The sequence below is a fragment of the Phaseolus vulgaris genome, chromosome 9, assembly GCF_000499845.2.
Source record: "Phaseolus vulgaris cultivar G19833 chromosome 9, P. vulgaris v2.0, whole genome shotgun sequence".
Classification (NCBI taxonomy): Eukaryota; Viridiplantae; Streptophyta; class Magnoliopsida; order Fabales; family Fabaceae; genus Phaseolus; species Phaseolus vulgaris.
In genome coordinates, this window is record NC_023751.2 from 5,875,104 (window position 1) to 5,889,358 (window position 14,255).

A 14,255-nucleotide genomic window follows, 5' to 3' on the forward strand; every position below is an offset into this window, starting at 1 on the left:
ACAAGAAGATACCCACAAATTTTAAGAATATCATTGATACGTAAGTACACTATAAACTTAACTTTGTATGTTACTAATTAACCATCTACTAACGAGGTTTTTTGTATTAACCAGTTCATGGCGTGGATATAACATCCTAAAAGGTCGATCAAGTTCAAATAATTTGAACTGGATAAGAATAAAGGTTTGTAATTTTTTTCTTTCTCTTATCATTGTTTATCAATATACTAACTTTTACTTTTTATTGAATTATAGTGTAATAAACAACCAGGAAGCTATGAGTGTGGCTATTACATTATGCAATTGATGACTACCATTGTAAGACTAGGTGTTAAAACTGGTTGGAAAGAGGTAACATGTTAAATCATTTTTATAATTCTTGAACAATATGTATCTTAAAACTAATTTATGTCAACTATATTTTGAAATGTAGTTATTCACGGAAGAAATACCATTGAGTTCGGAAGCCATGTCATATGTGAGACATTCTTGATCCACATATTTCATAAATTTTTATAACTCTAGGATAGTTGATCAATAGTGTAGGGATTATATGTAATTTGATTACTGTTTGTAATGTACATTTTGATCAATATATATTTGATTCTCTGAATTTATGTATTTGTCTGGCTGAGTATATATAATTGAACAGGTTAATTTATATGGGTTTAGCACTAAACAGATTGCACTAAAAAAAACCACTATTTACAAGTGCGGTTATTTACCAAAGACGCATTTGTAAATCCAGTGCATGATTTACAAATGCGGCTATTACCAAAGCCGCATTTGTAAATGTTATACCCCTAAACCTGTCACCTGATTCAGAAGCATATACAAATGTAGCTACCAGAAATAGCCGCACTTATAAATAGTATTTACAAATGCGGCTATATAGCCGCATTTGTATCTCTTTGATTTACGAATGTGTGTTGATCAAATGCGGCTTTTATAAATGTAAAATAACCGCCCTTGTTTAGCATTTCTGCGCTAGTGATTAAAGAGGAAAATCACTTTATATATAAGTATAGATGCATGGTAGGGATGGAATTACTATATTTTTCCACCAGATTCAAAATACATCGACAAAAAACTTATAATTAAATACATGTTTCATGTAAAATATACAATTTAAGTTTGATATAAATAATTGTTAGCTATGTTAGAAAAAAAAGATAATTAATATTTTCTTAGTTTTCCAAAATATAACTATTGTAAATCAAATAGGAACGAACTTTCTATTTATGCCTCTTTTAAAACTTCTAAATTTAATATAGTAGATGATTTCTGAATTTTGTGAGTTTACCACCACCAACTCACCTTGTTATGCTGCACAACTGCAAACACTGCGCAGAACGCTGAAACTATTTACTTTGCATCTTTGTCCGTTGTTTTGGAAGGAATGTCGCAAACATGGATGTGGGCATCCTTGGAAGAATGAGTTGCAATGACTATGAAATGATTTCTGGAAATGAAAATACCATTGAATTCATCGGAGACCTTTCTGTTGCAGACATTAGTATAACAAAAGGCGAACAGCTAGGTTGCTAATGCTTTGATGCAGCCATCTCGATCTGGGGGAGTGCTAACTGTTATACACTTTTTTCGTATGTTTTTCTGTTTGAAAGACAAATGTTATGAGATGCTTGAAAGAGCATAATATATTTCTGAAAAGAGCAATATTTGTTTTTAATTCCTGCGAAAAGAAAACAATTTCTTATTATATCACATGCAAGTGTTTTGTGTTTTCATAAGAGAACTTTTTGTAAACGATAAATAGTATACTTAACACATTTTTATAAATAGAAGATTTGGAAAATAAAACTTTTTAGAAACTACATGACCTGAAAAAAAAAAAAGCATTCAAGTGTAAAACATATTGAGAATAAAATATAGAATGAGTGTTTTAATTAATTGACTTTCGCATCATCAAATATGTAGAAATTGCATAAAATGCCTACATACTGATGCATGTTTGGTTTATCATTTTTCACATCTAAGTTTAAGCTACTTAAGTAATTTATAGTTTCGACGTGATATAAGGCTCCATTAAAAATCTTAAATTAGGAAGTGAAAATTAACTTTCTAGTAAAAGAACTGAATCAAACATTTCATCGTCATAACACAAGGATCGGGTCAAGAAACATGTCTGCTGTACTACACAAATTCTGTTCAACAAAATCCAATTCTTTGATTACACAAACAGTATCCTAAAAAATTCATCTTAGTTTGACTAGTACGCGGATAGATGAAACGAAGGGTATTTATGAGGAAGTGTAGTGCAATTGGGCGGAGGCGATAGAGTGGCAGTATCGTTGCTAGTCTAACAAGAATGCAGTGAGTAGAAAAGGACAAACAATTACAATTTTGAAATTCTTTACAAACGTCAATCTATATGCCTGCTTAACTCCAATCTCATTAACCAAAAAAGGGTTGAATTGAGTCAATATTTATTGACTCAATGGATTAGCCGCTGGCGACAATCTCATGAACGGCATCGCTGACAGTTTCATCCTCCGATCTGACAGACAGTTTCATTGCAACATCCTTTGGACCATCAAGTCCAAAAGACAACCGTACAAGCACCTTTACATTACCTATGAATACACCTGACAATAAGCATGTGTGTGATCTTGAATTGGGTGGAACCTCCTCTGTTCCCTGCTCACAATCATTAGAACAATCATTACGTTACAGCATCCATCAAGTACAAAAACAAACTAAAAAACTGTACGATCACTTGCTTTCTCATAATCAGTTTAATAATACTAGGCACTAATAGTGGTCATTGAGTGGGTTTAAGGCAGTTAAGGAGAGTTCATAGGTTTGAAATGTTGATGTTAAACACTATGCGCAATCGTTCTAAACCAAACAAGCAAATATACAGTTAAATAAAGTGGTCTCAAAAGAGTCACCAAAGCAGCAATTGAAATCATGGGCTTACCTCACAGGGCTGCAAGCCAAGCAGGTTGATAACAGTATTTACAGCTTCAGCCAAGCTCTCTCTAGGACCAAGACCGTACTCATCCACTCGCTCAAAATCAGGGCCCAAGCTTTCCCAAGCATTCCTAAAATTACTCACCCCCACTTTCAACACATAATCTGCAGCAACAACCTCCAGATCCTCCAGCTGGTATTCATCTTCAACACCATCATCTTCAGCCTCGCCAGTGGTAGGGTCAACCTGAAGAAGATCCAGTTTATATATGGATGAGATTGCTACAAAAATATTTTAGGTTATTGAAAAATTAAAAACAAGCTTCATAAAAATGATCCAGAAATCAAATAATAAAAAAAACTAGAAAGCTTCCGAAAAATAAAGAGAATGATACCTCTTTAACAATAAATTTCAGAATGTTAGAAAATTTTCCAACTGCTGATACTCCCTCTGGCTTCTCAAATGCCACAAAAGTCTGTGCAGGTGAATCATAAGGAAGAGACCTGATAGGCTTGGAGAACACCTCTGAGAATTCATCTGCTTCAGAAGCATCCACATTCACAATTACCTGTAATAGGGAGAAAAACAATTACAAAGACCTGGGAGTTGGATTATTTTGTGAAATTTGAAGCATCTATAATAGTAATTACATCTTCCAATAACTGCTCTGCTATTGTGTTGGTGCAATTGTACTGGAACACAACATGCCTATCAAAAATGTGTTTAATGACATTAACTGCATATTCTGTCTCAGCTTCAGTGAGCTCCACAGGTGCTGAGGACTGGTAAAAAAAAAATATATACCACGTTAGATCTAGAAAGAACAACACCAAATATAGAATATGGAAAAATCTAAATTTGTCTTGTGTCTATCTATATATAGATACATGCTAAATAAATACACACATTTTGGTATGGCATTGATTTTAATGCAATGATGTATACATTAGATAAAAAAAGAATTAACAAAATTCTCTTTTTAAGAATAAAATGAAAGAACCTTAAAAAGCTTCCCAAAGTTTGCACACTCTGGAATGGTCGAAAGCATCTTCTCATATGCATCAACAGTTGATGAGGGACCACTAGGAGGAGCACCCAAACCAGATGGCTTTTTACCAGGGGCTTTCTTTTCTGCAAGTGGCTGGGACTTGAACTCCTTGGGCACAGAGTTAATATCAAAAGCTTCTTCTGAAGGCTCCTACATTCATATTAAAAACATGAGATGATGTACTCTGTGGTAGTAAGTAGGAAAGATGCTGAGGACTTACATAATTTTTCAAACTATTCTCCAGATTAACAAGTGGGATATCAAATGAACCGAACAGGAAGTTCTTTACATCTTTATCAGTCTCAACAACTGAACCATCACCTCCAAGTGTGTTCAGGTAAAGTGTTGCCCTATCACGAACCTGCAACGAAATCAAAATGCAAAATATATATTGAAGTGGTTAAAAATTTAAAAAAATATAGAACCGAAAACCTTCCTTGTGTGAGGTGGGAGTAAAAGTGGACCAAAAATAGGACGAGCAGATAGATTTTATTCAGAAACAATCTTCATCAGTATCAGAACACAATGGGCTCTTTCTGATTCCCAAATATTTGACAGACCTGGATCTCCCTCCCCTAGCAAATCTAAAATCTCCCCTTTATTACTTCCCCTCCTATTTTTTATTGTGTGCACAGTTTTAACGGACTAACTGTTGATACAACAAACATACATATATTTGAAAGATCTAAACAATTGAAAACTATAATTTTAAAATTACAGGTATGAGCAACAAGATGTACAAAATACTCAAACAACTAAAACATTTCAAGCCTCATAACTCACATAAAACATTAAAACAAGGTTAAGAAATTCACCTCATCATCACTGTCAAAAAGACATCGCCTTAGCAGAACAAATATGCGGGGCTGAAACAATAAACAAGTTAGTACCACGTATCCCCAAAAATATTATAAAACATTTAGAGAAAACCATTGCAAAAAAAATCAAGTAACACCTTCAACGCATCAACTGCAGCACCAAATTTTGCCAGTGTACTCACGGCACTGGCCCTAACAATTGCATTCTCAAGATGTACTCTGTTATAAATATAACGAATATATTTGCTTGGATCTGATGTTTTTGGTCCTTCAATTCCCAGGAAGTGAAGTATCTACAGTGCAAGGGAAGCAAAATGGTCAACAACAAAATGCAGAATTCTAGACAAAAGAAATGGAAAAACTGTGAATAATGAAGCACGTGATGGAAGTAATACCTGTGTAGACAAATAAGTGAACTCACAATCTTCAATGAACTCACAAAGATGAAGCAACCCAACTTCCTTAGCATCAGGGATATCACTAATGAGAATCACAATTGAATCTACAATTGCCTTCTTGTAATCAAAACCGCCTTCTTCCCTAAGAATATTACTCAGGAAGTTCATCCTGAAAAACAATAACAAAATACAAGCCATCAGCATAGAACATTGATCTAGGAAATAACGATCCAAGATGTACATGGCGTATGGGGGAGTTGAAAACAATATACTGGAATACATACAGAGATCGATATTTTAAAGGGAACTTCAGGCACAATGATCTTATTGCTTCAACAACAACAATTTTGAACTCATCAGCAATATCAGACATGAAATTTGTGATCTGCTTCATAAGACGATCCACACTAGATTCATTTCCTGTTTTCAACAGTGTAGTAATGGCAAGGGTAGCAATGCTTCTGTTCTGGTCAGAGATTAAACTTTCCATATCAATGTTGCAGTTGGTGACTGCCATTGGATGTGTCATTGCCACCTGTAAAGTTTCAAAGTCACACTTTATGGTTAAACCTTGCCAGTTTGACCATCACAAATCTCATTAGAATATTTAGCAAACACTGAAGGTATTGATTTTCTATCAACTCCTCCAAATCATAAAAAGAAAAAGAACATGGGCAGGGAGGTTTCAGACTTGAGTAGCATTTCAAAAATCCCATTATAAATTCTGCAGCAGCATAATAATTACTTCAGTGAAACTTAAGAAATTATTACCTTGTTCAAGGTACGGACAGCAGCAAATCTCAAGACTGGCTTAGAAGAACTTAAAAATAGTTGAAGAACAGTAATTGCCGGAGTTAATTCTCGACTTGTTACACCATTGAGCTCTGTTATTGCTCTAGCAGCTTCAAAAATCACCATCTCTGACTTGTGACGAAGGCAACTCTCAAGATAATCATAGAAGAGGCGTTCCCCTGCCTGTGTATTATTGCCTGATTCATAAATAACCTACATAGATGATGGAAGAAAAAGATTATGAAAATGAATACCATCCCAATAACAATATACACATGGAAGGAAACACACCTGACTAGTGTAACGGATCAAAAGGCACTGCGCTAAAGGTGAGCGAACAGTCCCCCTTGTCAAACTGGTAACCAGCTTGCTAACTGCCAACCGATCATTCTGTCGTATCTGCAATGGTTCAAATCACCATGTACCACTAACTCTCTTTAGATTTTATACATGTGTTTTATATGATAAGAAGAGTCAGCTTCCAAGAAGGCAAGATTAAAATGAGGCTGAATAAAAAATTTATAGTAGGGCTAAAGGAATAGAATTTCCCATCATGATCCGGCCCAAACTAATTCTACAAGATAATTAGCTTAGACGTGTAAAGAGTCAGATGGCACCAAAATTTACAGCACTATACAATCAATGCAGGCAACTTTCAACTTGTTTACCAACATGAAGTTCAAAGCATCTAAAACTTGGTTAAGTTATTATACAATACAGAGATCTGAACAGAAACTCTACCTTGAAACCTTTTCATGTACTATAAGAAGCAACGCTGAAGTTGAAACTAGAAGTATAACTATGAATACGCTAAAAATTTCAGCTGTAGATGACAATGTGATAACATAACATGGACCAGAAACCAAACAAACAAATATTAATATCTTCAGGTGAAATTCAAGAAGTTTTGCTTTCTGTATGTATAGTCAAATTCATCACCCACATAAGCTCATATAAGTTAAGCGCAGAAAGAAATGTACTTAATTGGTGGAAGTTGTAAGAGGAAAGAACAAAGATAAGCTCATTCATGACATTTAGCTGTGATAAGCCATGATGTGTAGTGTAGTGATGATTCAAGAAAGTGCACTGGCAGTAGAAAGATACAGACAACCACAAAAACCTTGCCACACTAAATGACCCTAGAATGATGACAAAGTTTTGAGGTGCTTCAATACACCAAAAAACCTGTCATAACCAAACTTATCTGGAAAGCATACCTGATGTAGCAAAGCCAGAGCATGAAATTGTACAAGGGCTGCCCTTGATTGAACAGCTTCCTGAACCTCATTGCTCCATCTTTTTACAATTTCAGGATTTGTCTGTAAAGGGGGGACACAAAATAAGTGAGCACAGTACAAATCAAGTGTTTAAACAATTGCAAAAAGAAATATATACGATTATTACCTGGAGAAGATGAAAGCCACTAATTAAAGCAGCACTTGCAACAACTGGATTTTTATCTACAATAGCTTGTTTTATATACCGCTCAATTTGGGAAAGGAGTGTTCCATCAGTGATTCGACAAAGCACTCGAATGGCATTGGCCTTATACATGTCAATTTTGCTATTCATATCTTTCATTAGAGAGCTTGTGACGATGATAACCTATTTTAAATTTAAGGAGATAGAACAATCAAAATCTAAGCTAGTAACACAAATCACTGACGAAACAAATGAATCTAAAATAAATGAAAAAGTTGCATGAGAACATGTAACCTCGTCTGCAGATGGAGATATCTCCTTTATCATCAGGTAGACCATTCTCCTTAATCCCATATCTTTGGACTGGAAAAGCTTAGTAACAGCAAAGAAAACTTCTGTTGCTTCAACCTAGCAAAAATAAAATTTCCCAGGAAAGGATTAACAGCTGTCTCTAACATAATTCCACACATAAGCATGGTGATGGATATCATTCTAGACCTTTGTAAACGTCTCTCCCTGATTCAGTAGGTATAGGAGTTTTGTAATAACCTGTAAATAAGATAACAAAACAAGCAGAGTGAGAATTCAACCACTGAATCATGTACAGAAACAAAATGAAAACATAAGCATCCTTTAATTCACGACACCAACCTGTGAACACCTCCTAGCATCTAGTTGAGGGTCATTAAAAACTCTGGCCTCCTGAAGAACAGACCCCTTTTCAATTCCCATAAAGGGGGAATACTCGGCTGCTCAACAACCAAAATCACATCACAATTAGTAACATTTACAATATATTCGCAATTAAATCAGTCATTACGAGTAGGATTCGTCACAATGCACAACCCTGACTTGGTACCCAATAAAGGAAGAGAAAAACGTAACCAAGAGCCAAAAATCTACCACTATCACCTAATCACCGGAAACTTATTCCACAAACTGCATTGAAAATTATCTGGCAAGATCAATTCGAGTTTTTACAAACGATAAGGAATCGAAACCAGATCAAACTAGAGACCATTAGGAAATTCAGAGAGGAACAACATAAGATTCAATAGAAGGATGTTGAGAATTGAGACATCTAAGTACGCGGAATTTGAAAATTGAAATATCTAACTAGGCGAACCCTACTGTAGTATTCGGAAATGGAAATGAAACACGGATCTGGAAGCAAAAGAGATTGATCCAACAGTAGCAATGAGAGGAAGGAAAACGCTAAGAGCTAACGAGAGAGAAAACGGATCGAATTAGGAGAGAAGAGAAGAAGAGCACCTTCGTCGTCGCGGTCATCGTCCTTCTTCACGAGCGGCTGAGCCATCACCAATCACCGGTGAATCTGTGAGATCTCTGTTCTGCGAATGCACCACTCAACTTTGTGAATGAATAAATGAACGAATCAGTGGTGAATGCTGAGAAGACGAAGGAAAATGCTGTGTCTAAACGCACGAGTTGTTTTGTAGTACTCTACGATGCAGATCGAGTTCAGGTTCCGATTAAAATTTAATCACATTTTATTAAAATTTAATCACATTCTATTTAAATATAATCACATCATCGGCAAATGTTGTGTAAATATTTTTTATACTTTTTAATTCCGTACAATTTCTTATTTAATCCATTTGTTTTCTAACAGTGTTGCTTATTTAATGGAAAGTTATAATATTAAGTTTAAAATTGTTTACAATATCTTATAATTAAATTAAAAATTAGATAGATTATTTGAAAATTCTACATTTTGTTAATATGTACCACTCTTTTTTATATATTTTTAAAGTTAACACTGTTATCACATCACATCACATGTAGTAATGATAAATATAAAAAAAACATTTACATATAATACTTTTTATTTTTATTTATTTAGAAATTTTGTTCTCGTCGGTTGATTGTGTCGTCATAAGGATCTGTTGAGACAAAGAGCGTCCTACTTGTTGATTGCACTCCAACACTCAAGTTAGTAAAGATTCACAAAATGTAACAATTCTCAGTTTAGTGTGCAAAAACAGCATACCTTCACATGGGGTCTTAGGCCCCTTTTATAACCGCACATGCAACAGTTTCTCGCTTGAGAGATAAAATTTTAACTGACAACTGAAAATATACTAAGCACATTAATCTTTTATCTCTAACCGAAAAACTACTGCCACGGACACCAATGATTTTCAGGTGCTAAACCGTAGGCCAACATTCTGTTTTAACTGCACGTTGCTTTTAGGGTTAACAACAACTATCAACAGACATTATTACGTAATTAACATGCAACAAATAACAAAATTGCACACGTAACAAGTAACAAACACGCACATATCATAACTACTTGCACACACTTATCTATAAGCATATACAATGAACCCCTCTCAAATGACAACCCCATTATATCTTACAGGCTCATTAACTAAATTGGGTCAAACTCGTAACCCTTACTCAGGGTCCAATAACCGAGCTGACCTCAGTCCAAACCGAGAACCAAGCTATTACTAATCCAAAACCAAGGGCCAAACTCATGCCCAGTACTAATTCAATTAGTTTTAAATTGATTTTTAATTTTTGGCAAAAAATATTAAAATAATGTATATCAGTAATAGTAATTTGTATTTCTATTTAAATCATATTGCAGGTTTTATAAATGTTGGATAAAAATCTTACATAATTCATGACAAAATAGTTTTCATTTAATTTTAAAATTTAAGAGAGGTTAGTTTTCAGGCTCAATTACCTATCTAGCATCGTTTTATTTCTCCATCTAGTACCCTTTTATTTTTATTTCCCTATTTAACACCCTTTTATTTTTATTTCCCTATCTAGCACCTTTTTATTTTTTATTTTCCTATTTAGCACAATTTAAAAAATAAATAAATAATAAATTAAAAAAAATTGATAATTTTAATTTTAAATGCATTAAAAAATAAATACTTTTAATGTTTAAAATAGTTAGAAATTTAATTAATGAATAAAGAAATGAGTTTTTACAAAATAAAAATAAAAAAGTAATAAATTAAAAATGTTTTAGTTTAAAATTATTTATTTTAAGAATGAAGAAAAAAAAAACTCTATAACAACATAAAAGTTGAATCTATAAACATAAATTAGTATTTACTTTTATTATTATTGATGATGTAATCATGTTAATTTCAAGTAAAAAATACATGACATAATTATAAAAAAAAACAAAGTCAATTAGTATTAATTAATAGTGACACAAATAATATTGAAGTGTCTACCCTAAATGCAAAATCCTAAAAAAAAATAATGCAATTGCTACAGTTAATGCTTAAAAATGAGAAGAAAAAAAAATGAAAAAAATAAATAAATATAGAAAATAAAAACAACAACATTGCAACAGGTCTTTCGTGTTACAAAAGACTATTTGATGGAACTCAGAAATGAAGAGTATTGGCATGCATACACTGATCAAATAATATGTCCAAGTCCCGGCATGAAAAGAACCTCAAAGGGGAGGCCTAAGTCAAGTCGAATAAGGACTAATATTAACATAAGAGAACAACATGATCAAACAAAAAAATGTTCATATTGTCAAATACCAGAACACACAAAAAACACTCACTATAAGAAAACGCACATCTAGCTGCAAAAAAAAGTGGCGGTGCACTTGTGGACACTAAATAGTATCAGCTAAGCCTTCACAATTAAAGAAAATAAAATAAAGTGGGGGAAAGCGTGGGTTATACTCACGCAAACTTTAAAAAAAAAATTATTTTTTGGAAGGTTTAACCCACGCTATTTCTATTTAAATTTGAAGGTTAAGCTCACGCTATGGGCTACTTTAAATTTTGAAGGTTTAGCCCCCGCTATGCATTTTAAAATTAAATTTAAAATGAAAGTCAAAGTACATTTCATTTTTGGGTTTCACTTTTGGGCGTAAACTCATTTTGAATATAGTCCAAATGAGCACTGAGTAGTGGAACGTGAACGATTGGGTGGAGCTTGAGCATTTGAGTGAGAATGAGAGCATTTGAGCAGTGGAATGTGAATGATTGAGCTTGAGCTTGAGCGATTTGAACATGAACGATTGAGCTTGAGCTTAAGCGATTTGAACGTGAGCGATTGGGCGATTAACCGTGTCATAGTGAGTTTCGCTTCTCGATTTCTTTCTTCCTTTTTATGTTTCGTATTGAGATTGTGTTGGATTGTGTTTTTTGAAACCCTAATAGTGACTTAATTAGAGCAGTGAGTGATGTTAAGGGGTCTCTATTAATTCATTGATAGAGGCTGAATAAACCAAGTTGTGTAGCATCGTGACTTGTGTAACATCGTGGCTTGTCTTATTTTTTTTTCATTCCTACTCTGCCAATTCAATAGAAGATAACTTCGTGATGATATATCAGAACACGTTGAAGAGAACTATTTATATAAATTTTGTTTGCTTAGTTTTAAGAAGAATGTGATTTTGTTTGCTTAGTTCATTCAGGTTTCACATGTCACCTTTCTCACAAATTAAGTGTTTGATGAGAACACTTTTATGACCAGAACAATTAGAAGTTTATGTTTTCTTATTCTGGGTGTAGATTGAAGAGCTCAAGCTTTGCTCCTCTGTTGAGGTAATTATTGCATCAGGGGAAAGATACACAACTTTTGGGTGAGATGTCTTTCTTAAGGTTTATGCTTTAGTGTTTAGACAGAGTTTAGTTTTGCTTAGCCCTTCCACAAGCTCTATCTTTTTTTTTATTGCAGATCTAGTTTCACTTTTGAAGTTAGTCTTAATTCCTAACCACCCTAAAGTTGCTTTTGGAGAAGTTTAGATGTGGCTGAAACATTAGTGATTGATGTTATAAAATGATCAAAAAGTTTATTTTCCTTTGGTGGGTGATTAGATAGTAGCAGATACTTATTTACATGACATCCTTAATACTCATTAGGATTCAGATATTTGAGACATCTCTTGAACCATCATCATCTTCATGTTATGTTCATTTCTTTTTTGTTATGTAGTTACAATAGTAGTCTTCTTGTTTCTTTGTATAGTTCGGTTGCTGGATTGCTTTATGTAAGTCATCTATTTTTGTTAAGATGTATCTTTTCTCATCTGCACATACAAGCACTAATTAAGTATAACAAAAGTATTTAAACTCACATAATAGATGGCATAGTATTTAAATGGAATATGAAGTATTATTTTCAACCTTTGTACACTTTTAAATCTATGCCTCGATACTTGTGTTTTATAAGAGTAGCTGTATAAACAAAAAATATTTATTATAAAAAGTTAGAAATGTTGAACCAAGTGGTGTTCAAGCTTTGAAGAATCCAAACCCTTTGAAGGATGTTGAAGGCTTGGCTGTGCTTGCTGTTGCCGAGCTGTCTTAGTTAGGATCTAGGGTAGTTTGAGTTTTGTAATCCACTCTAGATTGAATCCAAAGCATAGGCATTCTATATCTTTTAAAAGAAAAGTGTTTTTCAAACTAAGTGAAAAACAACCGATTGTTTTGTCGAAACAACTGATTGTTTTATACTTAGATGTTTTTATAAAAGATTGAAAATTGTTTTTCAAATGGTTGAACTGTTAAAACCAAAACAACCGATTGATTCGAGGAAACAACCGATTGTTTGTTTTGGTACCATAACAGAAAAATTGTTTTACCTTTGACTGAGCTTTAAATGTTTTAACTGATTACGCTCCAGTCTTAAATGCTTTGACCAATATTTTAAATGCAATGAATAAGTTTGTTAAGATTTGATAACAAACAACATCTTTGAATAAATTCAGAAAAACAGATTTGAGAAATAACAATCTTTTGAGAACAACAAGATTCTGTTTTTCAAAGAGTTGAGATTTCTTAGAGTTGAGATTTCTTAGAGATTGAGATTGATCAAAGAGTGAGAGATAGGATTTCTGCTTGTATTGATTTCAGATTTACTTCTGTAACAAGTGTAATCCTTGTATCTGTTGAACAAGTTTCTTCTGTGTGTTTGCTGAGAAGTGCTGTGTGTTCTTGAGGAGATCAAGATCAACATTCTTAGTGTTGGTGTGTTGGCCAAGAGAAGTGTGTGTCTTGAGGGGATCAAGGTCACTTTCTTGGTTGTGTTGTAAGTGATCTAGGTTTGATTGCTTAGTGGAATTCCTCAGTGGTTTCTGAGAAGACTGGATGTAGCTCTGGGTTTAGAGTGAACTAGTATAAACATCTGTGTGCATTCTCTCTATCCTTAACTCTTTAAATTCAGTTTTGATTTTGTAAACTGGTATAAACAACTGATTGTTTCTGCGAAACAACCGATTGTTTTTCTGGTGTTGTTGTTTTTGCTTATTGTTTTGGCAAACTGGATTCCTTATCAATTGTTTCTTGAGATAATTTCATTTTTGACTTAAAAGTTTTCGAAATCCCTCTTTAAACCATTCACCCCCCCCCTCTAGTTTAAAGCCATCCATTCTAACAATTGGCATCAAAAGCTTGGTTCTTGAAAGTTATTCAAGTTGATCCTAAAACTGTTTTTAAATGGCTGATAGACTACCTTTTGGGGAAGGTGCTTCAATCAACAGACCACCTCTGTTTTGTGGTTTGAACTACCAATTTTGGAAAGTAAGAATGAAAATCTTTATGGAATCACTTGAAAAAGGAATTTGGGATGCAATTGAAAATGGTCATTTTGTCCCAAAGTTTGAAAAAGATGGATCTTTCATTGAAAAGCATTGGTCTCAATGGACTGATTCAGAAAGCAAGAAGACCAAATTTGATTGCATTGCTAAAAACATAATAACCTATGCTTTGAATTCGGATGAGTTTTTCAGGGTCTCTCGATGCAAATCAACAAAGGAAATGTGGGACACCTTGGAGGTAACTCATGAAGGTACAAATGAGGTAAAGAGAGCTAGGAAGCATACTCTA

The 14,255-nt window shown here is 33.7% G+C and overlaps 1 protein-coding gene across 1 annotated transcript; it reads right to left on the bottom strand.

The window, feature by feature from the left end:
* Positions 1–2,130: 2,130 nt before the first annotated feature.
* On the bottom strand, positions 2,131–8,929 carry LOC137823208 (coatomer subunit gamma-2-like). The gene is made up of 18 exons (XM_068628378.1): positions 8,686–8,929; positions 8,065–8,162; positions 7,912–7,962; positions 7,708–7,821; positions 7,396–7,596; positions 7,209–7,310; positions 6,283–6,390; positions 5,971–6,204; positions 5,484–5,734; positions 5,197–5,368; positions 4,939–5,094; positions 4,799–4,849; positions 4,204–4,344; positions 3,936–4,133; positions 3,586–3,717; positions 3,330–3,503; positions 2,942–3,181; positions 2,131–2,658 (listed from the first exon to the last, which is right to left on the bottom strand). The coding sequence occupies exons 1-18, from the start codon at positions 8,729–8,731 to the stop codon at positions 2,464–2,466; spliced, it is 2,664 nt and encodes an 887-aa protein (XP_068484479.1). The 5' UTR covers positions 8,732–8,929; the 3' UTR covers positions 2,131–2,463.
* Positions 8,930–14,255: the final 5,326 nt, after the last annotated feature.

Coding starts and splice junctions, on each gene's coding strand:
- LOC137823208 (XM_068628378.1), bottom strand. CDS start 8,731: ATGGCTCAGCCGCTCGTGAAGAAGGACGATGACCGCGACGACGAAG. Junction 6,391..7,208: donor CTCTGGCTTTGCTACATCAG/GTATGCTTTCCA, acceptor GAACCATTGCAG/ATACGACAGAATGATCGGTT. Junction 5,095..5,196: donor TCACTTATTTGTCTACACAG/GTATTACTTCCA, acceptor CTTGCACTGTAG/ATACTTCACTTCCTGGGAAT.